This window comes from Rhineura floridana, chromosome 19 (genome assembly GCF_030035675.1).
Source record: "Rhineura floridana isolate rRhiFlo1 chromosome 19, rRhiFlo1.hap2, whole genome shotgun sequence".
Classification (NCBI taxonomy): domain Eukaryota; kingdom Metazoa; phylum Chordata; class Lepidosauria; order Squamata; family Rhineuridae; genus Rhineura; species Rhineura floridana.
This window is the reverse complement of record NC_084498.1, coordinates 24805806-24817500: the sequence shown is the minus strand read 5'-3', so window position 1 is coordinate 24817500 and position 11695 is coordinate 24805806. Positions and strand designations below refer to the sequence as shown.

General features: G+C 42.6%; 1 protein-coding gene across 3 annotated transcripts in view; it reads left to right on the top strand.

Moving 5' to 3' along the window:
* HORMAD2 (HORMA domain containing 2) overlaps positions 1-11695 on the top strand; it is a 40045-nt gene that overhangs the window by 2285 nt on the left and 26065 nt on the right. The window contains exons 1-7 of one of the 3 annotated variants that reach the window (XM_061602425.1): positions 2098-2146; positions 3876-3963; positions 4059-4203; positions 4522-4585; positions 4867-4903; positions 7138-7158; positions 11077-11103. In XM_061602425.1, the coding sequence (XP_061458409.1) occupies positions 3913-3963; positions 4059-4203; positions 4522-4585; positions 4867-4903; positions 7138-7158; positions 11077-11103 (345 nt within the window). In that variant the 5' untranslated portion in view covers positions 2098-2146; positions 3876-3912. Of the gene's footprint in view, positions 1-2097; positions 2147-3686; positions 3704-3875; positions 3964-4058; positions 4204-4521; positions 4586-4866; positions 4904-7137; positions 7159-11076; positions 11104-11695 lie in introns of those variants that run through there. The other 2 variants (XM_061602426.1, XM_061602424.1) reach the window with 2 other exon arrangements.

Genomic DNA, 11695 nt, shown 5'->3' with positions numbered 1-11695 from the left:
TTCTCTGGAATGCTCTGCCAACTGAGGTTCGGCAGGCGCCTTCTCTTCTGACCTTAATACACCTGCTGAAAACCTTTCTGTTCTGCCAGGCGTATGCAGGCGATTAAGAGGACGTCTTTTTTTTGCAGCGGCTGACCTTTCTTTTACGGTATTTTTAATTGTTTTGGTTTGTTGTAAACTGCTCTGATGTGTATCTGTTTAAAGGCAATAGCGGTATACAGATATGTTTATCAATATAAATAAATAAATCTGGGAGCTTTTTGCATGTTGGCATGTTAGAGTCATTGGTCTATCTAGCTCAGTATTGTCTACTCTGACTGGCAGCAGCTCACCAGGTTTTCAAGCAGGGAGTCTCTCCCAGCCGTACCTGGAGATGCCATTGGGGACTGAACCTGGGCCAATGCTTAATATGAAACTAAATGGCTAGAGTTCTTCCCCAGCAGCAGAAATTGTCTGCTAGTTGGTTAGTAAAAATACAATACAATCTTCAAATACATGCTGAAGACCGGCAGTCTTTTGCTAGGCCTTAGGTAGCTTTGTAACAGGGAGTCCAATATGGCAACCTGACAGGCTCTTCATCCTGTCTTTTTCATAGATAAATATTCACATGATAGCATAATATTATCTATTTTTTATTACATTTATTGCCCACCTTTCCCCCAAGCAGCTAAAGGTGGCCACATACATGGTTCCTCCCCCTCTCCATTTTATCCTCACAACAACCCTGTATGGTAGGTTAGCTGAGTGACAGTGACTGGCCCAAGACCAGTGAAGTTTGTCCCTGAATGGAGATATGAACCCTGGTGTCTCAGGTCCTAATCCAATGCTCTAACCACTACACCACTCTACACTGTCAGGGGCAAACCCCCAGCCTCTGTACTGGCTGCAATATCTGGTCCAAACAGACTCCCCTTCCCCCAAATTCATTTTGTTTTAGTTCCGAATTCAGCATGGGATTTGAGCAGTAATGAAGACAAGAGGGTCACTGAGCTTGAGCAGAGGATTTTCCCCAGTGAAATCTGGGTGAAGGATTCCAGGTGATGCCCTAACTTGAAGGAGGGGGCTGTACAGTATTTGAGAAAGAAATAAAGATGAAACACTGGGCATGGTCCTTCACAAACAGGAGAGGAAGAAAGTTCAGCGCTCCCAATTCATGTTTGCCCTTCTGTGGCTTCCCACATTAGGAACATTGAAGCTGCCTTACACCAAGTCAGACCATTGTCCTATCGGCCTCAGTATTGTCTGCACTGACTGGCAGTGGCTCTGCAGGGTTCCAGACCAGGAGTCTTTGCTATTCCTACCTGGCTACCGTCTTTTATTATAAACGTCACATTAATATATAAACCCTTTATTATAAAGCCTGCCTCGTGTGGAGAAAAAGAATAGGCTGTGAGGGAAGGAGCCACCTCTGGGTTGGATCTAGACTTAGACTGCTATCCAATACATGTCAACTCAGAAGTAAGGTCCATTGGGCTCAATGGGATTTACTCCCAGTTAAGTGTGTATCGGATTGCAGCCTTAGTCCTGCTCAGAGTAGCAGACCCACTGAAATCTTTTGTAAATAATTTTTTTGTCAATTTCATAAAGATTTTCTCCAGTCGCCATTCATTTGAATGTTTGTTCTGTTCTGCTCTTCGTGGTTGGTTTGCTTTTAAAAAATTGCTATGCACCACCGTAATGTTTTATTAGAGCGCAATATAAATAAATAAACGAATCAACAAACAAAATCGATGGGACTTCAGTTGAGACTACTCTTAAGGATGAGTAACAGCGCCTTCCTAAGCAGGTCCAGCCCTATTGAATTCCATGGGGCTTACTCCGAAGTAAGCAGCCTAAATCGGGGGTGGGGTGTTCAACCGTCTTTGTGGGGCGGCAAAGGGCACCCCCCCTTCCCTCAGACGGAGCTTTTCTCCTCAGTTTAAATAGAATCCCTCCCGTTCCCGCCTAAATTCTGGGCTCGAGGAGAGCGGCGGCGGCCTCGGATTGGCTCTCAGTCCCCCGCCCGCCTGAGGGAACTCGACGGTGTCACTCTTTGCTTCCCCCTCCCCCTCCGCATATATAAGGGGAGGGGAATAAGAAACAGCCGCCTGAGTTGCTGCGCTCAGAGGTCCCTCGTGGTACCCGCAGCCTGCCACGGATTAGAGAGGTGTGTGGGGAGGCTCAGTTTACGGAGAACCTCCTGCCTTTTGCCTCCCCGCGCAGAACTCTTCTTCTCACTCGCCCCGCATAATACTGAAGGGGGTGCGGGGGTAGTTGCTTAGCTTCTGGGGTGAATGAATATAATTATAGAGGCTCATCCCTCTGTCTGGGATTAGCGCCCTCTGGCCAGGAAGAAGCACCCCCCCCCCAAAGTCCCTGAGGGTGGGCATGAGGGGGAGGGTTAAGTTTCTCAACAATGGGGGAAGTGCACTCTGCACCTGCTCAGAGGCACTTTTCACCTGCTCGTCACATGCTCCAGGATTTATTATTTGTTTAGTACACTTCTCTCCTGCTGTTCGTCCCAAAGGAGCCCAGGGCAGCAGCTAAGCACATCACTAATAAAAACAATGAGTTGCATTATGTTCTACTCAGAGTAGACCTACTGACATTAACAAACCTAAGTTAGTGATGTCTGTTAACTTCAGTGGGTTTACTCTAAGTAAGGCTAGCACTGAGTACCACTCAATGGGTGGTATTCAATGCTAGTCTTCCTCAGAGCAGACCTGTTGAAATTAATGGACATGATGAATTTAAAATGCCTCCAAGTCGATTCCAACTTATAGCGACCCTATGAATAGGGTTTTCATGAGGCTGAGAGGCAGTGACTGGCCCAAGGTCACCCAGAGAGCTTCATGGCTATGTGGGGATTCGAACCCTGGTCTCCCAGGTCATAGTCCAACACCTTAACTACTACACTATATTTCAATGGATCTTCACTGAGGGACTAGCATTGGCTACAGCCCATTACACTTAAAACTTCTAAAAACAGTTTTAAAAACCTATAAAAACCATCACTTACTCTCCCAGCTAATGTCAGGGTTGCCAGGAATAGGTTTAGCTCTTGACGTGATATAAAGATCCTTTACCTTTGATTTTACAGTCTGACCCTGTGCAGATATAGGTGTGCTTATGACTACTGACATTGATTACATTTTTATTCAGCCTCCCTCCAGGCAGCTTTAGAGATTCTTCCTTTTTATCCTTACCTATATCTGAGGTCACTGAGTAATATGTTTTATTTCTGAATGGTAATTTGAATCCAGGGCCTCCCATTCAAGTCTAAAACTGTAGCTACTACATCACACTGCTTTTTGCAAATACAAGGCCTTTGTACTTAATTGAACTGCTATGTCACTGAGTTAAAAACATTCTGAATTGCTGATACGAATGCTAAATGTTATTCTAGAATGCTAATGTGGTATAGCGATTAGAGCATCAGACTTGAAGGACCCAGGTTGAAATCTTGATTGTTGTTGAGCAAAAATTGGGGGGGTGGGGGGTGGAGAGAGAACATTGTTCATTGCCTTGAGCTCCATGGAGAAAAACTGCAAAACAAATAATAAATAAAATCATCTTAATCAGCAAGGTGAATGAAGGGCAGCTGCACACAATCACAATGAAGCAGGTAAGCAATAGCTATTGAACAGTGTGTAGGTCGACCTTGAAAATTAGCCCCCCACACTTGTCAACCGTGAAAAATGTTTGCTAGCCTGCCATACCTACGGTAATCATTTGAAGTCTGAAATGGTGGGGGCAGCCAGGGCAGAAGGGGAGGAAACTGAAGTACCTGATTGCCTTGAGATAACTTGTACTTACCATAGGCGACCAAGCCTGGTATAGGTAGTGTAGATCCAACACGTGTTACTCAACTGGCTACTGCTTCTGTCTTTCTACAGGTTCAACACTCCCTGTAAAACAGCTAGTTGAACTAATATGGCTACTGTTCAGATCTTGCATATTGGACAGAAGCATAAAACTTCAAAGGTACAAAATATTCCAACAGTATTATTTTAAGAAGAAAAAGTAGACCTCTAATTTATTTCTTTGTCTTCTAAAACCAATGTTTTTGTCCTTTTCAGGAAACAGCTCTGTTTCCAAACAGAGTTGCCTCTGAGCAGCAATCTATGGTTCTGGTGAAAAGGCTGCTGGCAATTTCAATCTCCTGTATAACTTACCTCCGAGGACTCTTCCCAGAAAGCTCCTATGGAACCCGCTATTTAGATGGTAACAGCATTTGTTGCTTTTGTCTCTTCAGTTTGATTAAACTCTTGAGTTATTGTATGTTGGACTCATCCACACTGGAGTTTAATGTGGATTTAAAACTGCTTCTGTCTTTCCCCCCCAAATGTAGTGAGATATATACATATAGAAAAAGGGCAATACTCTGTCCCGATAGTGTGGAAATTCAATTGCTGTTGCACTCGCAGCTTCCAATTACCAGGTTGCACTAGGAGCCATCAGTCTGGATGCAGCCAATCTTTGGTCCCTGGAAATCAACTTGGTAAACATCAGTTAACTCTGCATTGTTATTCTGCCCCACAGACATGTGCCTGAAAATTCTTCGAGAAGATAAAAGCTGCCAAGGTTCACTCCAGATAGTCAAGTGGTAAGAATGAGCAAACCCAAAGGATTGAGAAAAGCCAGGAGCAGATATTCATTGTAGCAAGTTCCTGGCTCTGCACAAACTCTATACATACATCCCCAACCAAGGACTGTGCAGAAATCAATTACATAATCCTTACTACAGATTTATTTGTCACAAGTTTTACATTCCAGAGTACTTCAGTTTTTGACTATGAGCTCTAAACTCCATTTGGCAACTAAGAATTTTCTCCCTTTATATACATTTGTGTGAATGTTTACTCATTAACATATATTCTCTGGCAGGATTCAAGGATGCTTTGATGCACTGGAAAAGAACTATGTAAGTTAATTTTACACTGTGTTTTAAATATCATGAGATTTCATCACAAGTTCTCAGGGGGCCGGGAAAACTCTGCAGAATTGTCTGCTCTTCACCTTTTGCCTTAAATAAACATACCAAAGAAAGCTGTTCCTTTAGAGCGGTAAGCTTAACATACACAAATTTTGCACCTTAAATTCTGCAACTGGAGTAACTATGGAAATGCCCCAAAATCAAATTAATTTGCACCCTACTCTGTTTGCATGTTACACCTGACAGGCAGTAATTCAAGTTTTTCCCAGCATGCAGACTCTTAATATATATTATTATAATAAAGAATAAGGTGACCACATAGTGTTATGATCATTTTCCCCATCCCAAAGAGCTGCATGAGGCAGATATTGAACAGGTGCAGTTTTCCTCCAAGTACGGAAATTCATTGACAGGAAAAATTGCATCCATGAAAGCAGTTGTCAAAACATCTATGTTAGGGAAAACATAGTAGTCCTGGGTACTACTTCTGCTGAGCACTTGCTACTTTCATTGCTTGATTTTTGAAGTTATTGTGCCAATTCTTTGCTATATATTATTTCCCAAACCACACATTATGCAGGATCTCCTGACTTTTAAAAAAAGCTTAAAGCAGTTACAGGAAGCTCTGGTTTTGATCAGAGCTGTGGTGCTGGAGGAGGAACTATTTAAGAGGGGTGTACAGCAAACACAAGGTTCAACTTTGTATCTGTATCTGTAGCATTTGCAAGCAGCCTGGTCTGTTGTGGATCTGCTCTGTGTCATTCTGATTCAATTTGCCATTCAGCTCCAGATCTGATCTGTTAAACCAGAAGATCTGGTTCAAACCCATTGACTATAACGGAGAATCTGAAAATGGCAACAGTGCATTTTCCTTTTCACATAAGTAGATCCAGCTCAAATATGTGAGATCATGACCCACATCACTCTGATTTGCCTAATTATTTGAGGTACATACAGAGGCAACACATATTTCATCTTTTTCTACAATGCCACCCAACCCAAACTGCTATTAATCTTACAAAGGTGAGAAGAAATAAGTCACAATACAAATACCTGTATCCCCCTGGTGGACTAATAGGAGGTGTGTGTGTGTGTGTGTGATTTAGCTCAGGGGAAAGGATTAAACAATCCCTCCCCCAGCACCACTTCATCAAAACTAAAATCTTCAAAGTTTTTAAAAAGTTAGGAGATCTAATCTGGCCCTAAGAAGGAGTAGTTGAAATATACCAAACACTGAATTAAGAGGCCCCTCCAAACTTATGTTTTGTTGTGGGTGTATTTTGCAACATGTTGTTGACACACAAATAGTGCACTGGTGGTGGATTTGTTCTGCTTTTGTCTGTTCTGTGATGCTTCCCCAATGCTACCACATTATTATAAGTGCTATAACACAACAAAAGTGGAACAAAAATAAACCAGAACATTTGCGGTATAAAAAGTTACAAGATTTCAACAGGAAGTTACGAGATGTGCACTGACTGGAAATTGAAGCAGTATGACTGCCCCAAAATTTTGCAGGTGCAAACAGTGTTGAAAGCGGGATCGCATGTGACTGCCCTGGTAGCATCATGAACACAAATAATCATGAATGCACAATAAAAAAGGGCATCTGGAGGGGCCCAAAGTTGTCTTTATCAGTTGGCTATCATATGGTACAGAGAGGGAATTCATATAGGACTTAGACAGAGGTTGCTGCAACTAAAACAAAAGAAATGTAAACATAAGCCTGCTTTTTTCTGTGTCATTAATCCAATTGGCCACAGGATGTCAGTGAAGTTTCTTGCAAGCCTGTCTGATTACTAATATTCTGTGTGGGGAAAGGACACACATTTGTACCAGTGTGAGTCTTTCCCATATTTTGGAGTTGGGAGAGGAGATTTTCATCAGGACCACAGCACAGGAGGAAAAGGTTAATTGGCCCTTCCTCATGCTGTCCTCCCAGATTTGATAAGGCCCTCCTAGCGGCTGCTATTTACAGTAAAGACAACACTCATGCTATGTTAAACCATGGGTATAAAGTCATCTCAGATATTTATGTGAGGAAGGTAAGGAAATAGTTTGGACTTGAAAAGTTGCATTGTTCAGTGGCTGAGATGCAGCAACACATCCAAGGAAGAAGAAGCCAGACACACAGACACACCCGAGCTGTTGGGAAGCGATGATGGGTGCATTTTGAAATGAAATGCAGATTGTTAACAGGTCCTTTGTTTTTTGTTTTCCAGCTGCATATGGCTGTCTTGACAGTAAGTAGTACAATAAATCAATGCATAGTGGATTTCCTCTTCCTCTGTTTGGGAAGAGCCAATATTAAGTTGGAGCCACTCTTGCCCACCCTAGCTTGCCTTGAGCAAAGATTACAATATTTCAACTCTGTATTTAACCTCAGTGTCTGGGCTCATTCCTCAAGTTTTCTCTCCCACTGTGATGTATGCCACCCAATTTGTAATTCTTTCGAATATTTTTACAAAGGGTTGTCTTTACACATCTACCATCCCCTATATAAGGTTTTATACCAATTCAGTTTATACCAGACTCTCCCAACCCCGCAAATCCCTGGGCATTGTAGTTTGGTGAGAGAGGAGGTGCTCTTCATTGGAGATTCCTAGTTCTCTCATGGGTCTGCAGCTTCCCATATGGCACAGCTGATAAATCACACATTTTTAAAATGTAGAATTGCTTTATTTTATATCAGCACAGTAAACACAATAATCAGACAAATGTTTAATCACAGATGCTGGGCTTAATGTACTTTTCTGATTCTTTGATTGATTCATTGATTTATATATAAATACCCAGAGTGGGTTACAAGAATAGACAATACAATTATAATAATAAATTAATAATAATAAATCTAATTTCTGTGTCGCCTATCTGGCCAGAGGCCACTCTAGGTGACGTACAAACAGTTTAAAACACAATAAGATAAAATACAATAATACAATATAAAAACAATATAAGAACAATACAGCAGCAATATTAAAACAGGGCAGGAGGCATTTCAGTCTTAGCAATTAGCCTTCCCCGGAGATCCCGAAGGCCTGTTGAAAGAGCCAGGTCTTTAAGGCTTTACGAAATACATTTAGGGAAGAGGCGTGCCGAAGATCTTGTGGGAGGGAGTTCCAGAGGGTGGGGGCCGCCACTGAAAATGCCCTCTCTCTTGTACCCGCCAATCTGGCTGTTTTTGTTGGTGGGATTGAGAGAAGGCCTTGTGTGGCTGATCTTGTCGGGCGGCATAATTGGTGGCGTTGAAGGCGCTCCGTAAGATAAACTGGGCCGGAACCGTATAGGGCTTTAAAGGTTAATACCAACACCTTGAATTGGGCCTGGAAAACAACTGGAAGCCAGTGTAGATCGAACAACACTGGTATGATGTGATTCCGGTGGCGACTATTCGTAAGTAGTCGAGCCGCCGCATTTTGTATAAGTTGTAATTTCCGGACTGTTTTCAAGGGTAACCCCACGTAGAGCGCATTACAGTAGTCCAAACGAGAGGTGACCAGGGCGTGTACTACCAGGGGGAGCTGATGAGCAGGAAGGTAGGGTTGCAGCCTTCGTATGAGGTGTAGTTGATACCAGGCTGCCTGGCTCACTGCCGAAATCTGAGCCTCCATGGACAGCCTGGAGTCAAGTACAACCTCAAGGCTGCGGACCTGGTCCTTCAGGGGTAAACTCACCCCATTGAACCTCAGGTCAACATCTCCCAACCTTCTTTTGTCCCCCACAAGCAGCACCTCGGTCTTATCGGGGTTCAACTTCAGCTTGTTCCTTCCCATCCATCCACTCACGGATTCCAGGCACTTGGACAAGGTCTCCACAGCCAACTCTGGTGAAGATTTAAACAAGAGATAGAGCTGAGTGTCATCTGCATATTGGTGACACTGCAGCCCAAATCTCCTAATGATTGTCCCCAGCGGCTTCATATAAATGTTAAATAGCATGGGAGAGAGGATAGAACCCTGTGGCACACCACAATTGAGAGGCCAAGGGTCTGAAACCTCCTCCCCCAATGCTACCTGTTGGTACCTATCGGAGAGAAAGGAACGGAACCACCGTAATACAGTGCCTCCAATTCCCAATCCCTCCAGGCGATGTAGAAGGATACTGTGGTCGACAGTATCAAAAGCCGCTGAGAGATCGAGGAGGACAAGAAAGGTGAATTCTCCCCTATCTAATGTCCTCCTCAAATCATCTACCAGCAGATACAATCATATAAAAGCAGATACAATTATAAAAACAGTTATAAAATACAGAAAACCGTTCCAAATGGTTTTTGCTTGCAACTTTCAAGTAAAAATTAAAATTAAAAATAACTACAGCTCATTGGGAATGATGGAATGATTGTTAAATCAGTGTAAGCCCACACTGTACATATGCTCTGTGATCTCTTTCATGCCTGAAAAAAGTCTCTGCTTTCAGCAAGCTGTAAATAGGTTTCAGTTTTATTTGCCATAAACAAAGCTGTAAAAATGAGTAAGATGGAGATCAGACGCAATCTAAACAGGAACATGGCTTCAGGCTCCAGGCCCATTCACGGTTATCGGAAGTAAAGAAATTGAGATTATGAAAAATGTACATATGAAATCTCTAAACTGTGATTTATACTGGGCAGCTTAAAGCACACTTGGGAGATGTGGAATTGGGGACAGACAACCCTCACTTGAGAATGCTTCCTCCAACCCCTTCATATCTTGGGCTGAAGAGAAGCATGACAGTTTTATTCCAGTTAGCTTTTAGAAACTGTTGAATCTGCAGTGTTAACTTTTAATACTATCTGGTGGAATTTTTAATCTTTTACACCTGTGAAGTTTATTAATTGCTATTGTTTGTTCAGTGTTATTGTAGTTGTTAACAACAACAAGAAATAGATTTGGTGTTTCTAATTTTGTTTGTTTTTTATCTTGTATTTTCCTGTTTTTACTGCAAGTCACATCAACTATGTTTACAGAAAGGCAGGATATTAATATGAAACTAAGCTAGCTAAAATTGCATGACCCGGACAACAGAGGGGTTACATTGGTATGCTTAACCTTCACTACTTTCTGGAGCCTGGAGCCTGGAGGCATGAAGTGGGTCTTATTCACCACCCTGACATTTTTCAACAAGAGTAGGGGACATGTTCTGCTCTCCCCATGTTTTGATTCCCATGGTGTCTATAGAAAGGACGGGGAGCCTTTTTCAACCTGAGGGCCACATTCCCTCATGAGCAACCTCTTGGGGGCCACATTAGTGGTGGCCAGGGTCAGAGGCAAAAATGGGGAGAGCAATAGATATGGCTCTTCTTTTTGTATGGTAGACTACACTTTAGCCATACAAAAACAGGTTTCTACACACACACATACCTCTCCAGGCAAGCAAGAAGCATTATCACTGGTCAAGGACACATTCTAGCTCTGCAAAGCGCTCAAGGTGGGCACAGAGCAGGGACATTGAGAAGTGCAGCCTGAAGAAGGGGGCATGGCATGGAGAGAGCTCAGGGGGCTGGATAAATAGGTAGGGGGGTACATTCCTCACCCCTGATCAACATGCTCCACACATACACATACCACACTTTGCAAATAGCTGGAATGGTCGATTGAAAGACCTTACTGCAGCATGTCGGTCCCCTTAGTTTCGATTGTCCCTGTCAAATAGTGGTCAAGAGAGAAAACAGTTTTTCCACTTTGCATAGCAGACAGCTATGATTGTTACACTCTCCTTTGACAGACACCTATAGCCAGCATTACCCTCATATTTCTTCTTGGTGGGATGGTAGACTCACTGCTCTGAGATATTATGACTGACATTTCCAATGAGAAATATCTGATAAAATCTATTTGTTCTATTATAATATATTAAAATTAGAGGTCTTGCATATTCGGTGGTTTTATGAACTGGCTACAAGTATCTGTGTGGGTGGTAATGCTTGTTAAGTTCCCTGAATGATTGCTGGGGTTATGGAATGTTTTGCTTGATCCGTCCAAAGATAGGTATTTATATACATTTGTCATAGTTTCATGGTGTGCTCAATTTTTATGACTAATTACAGATGCCAAAAGGATGGTTTAAAAAAATTCCCTGCAGCAAGATTTGTTGTCTTTTTGTGATCAAGCAGAATTGTGATTGGCTTTATTGTGAAAACTCAGACAAGGGCAATGCTAATTCAGTCTGCTTTCTTAAAACAGATCTATACCAATCCCAAAGAGCCTGAGGTAAGAGAAAATCATGTAGACAGAAATTTTGGCTCTGTATTTAAGTCAGCCACAATGTCAGCTGCTTCCCACAAGCGCATTCATGCTTGGCACATAGGAAGCTACCCTATTATGAATTAGACTGTTGGTCCGTACAGTTCAGTAATGCCTACACTGATTGGCAGCAACTCACCAGGGTTCCAGAAAGGGAACATTCCCAGGCCTACCTGAAGATGCTGGGGATTGAACCTGGTACCTTTTATGTGCAAAGCAGGTACTCTGCCATTGAGCCAAGGCCTTTTCCCATGCTATTTGGAGGGAGTGCCAAGTTTTATTTAAAAAAAGAAAACCAGCAAAGGCACTTCTAGACAATCATTTCCAAGGTCTACAATCATCCCCCGGACAAAGCTGAAGCCATATGTCTCACTTCAGTTTGCCTGTAATGAATCTGTCAGCAGCTGAAGGAAGTGCCAAGACAGCTAGCAAGCCCTCCTTTTGCCATTACAGCTGCTGGGTTGGAACATCAACTGCTAGCAGTACAGGGAGGCGTCAAGACCAGCTTGCAGTTTCTACATTGTGACTTTATTGTATGATTCTTTTGTATCCGTTATGG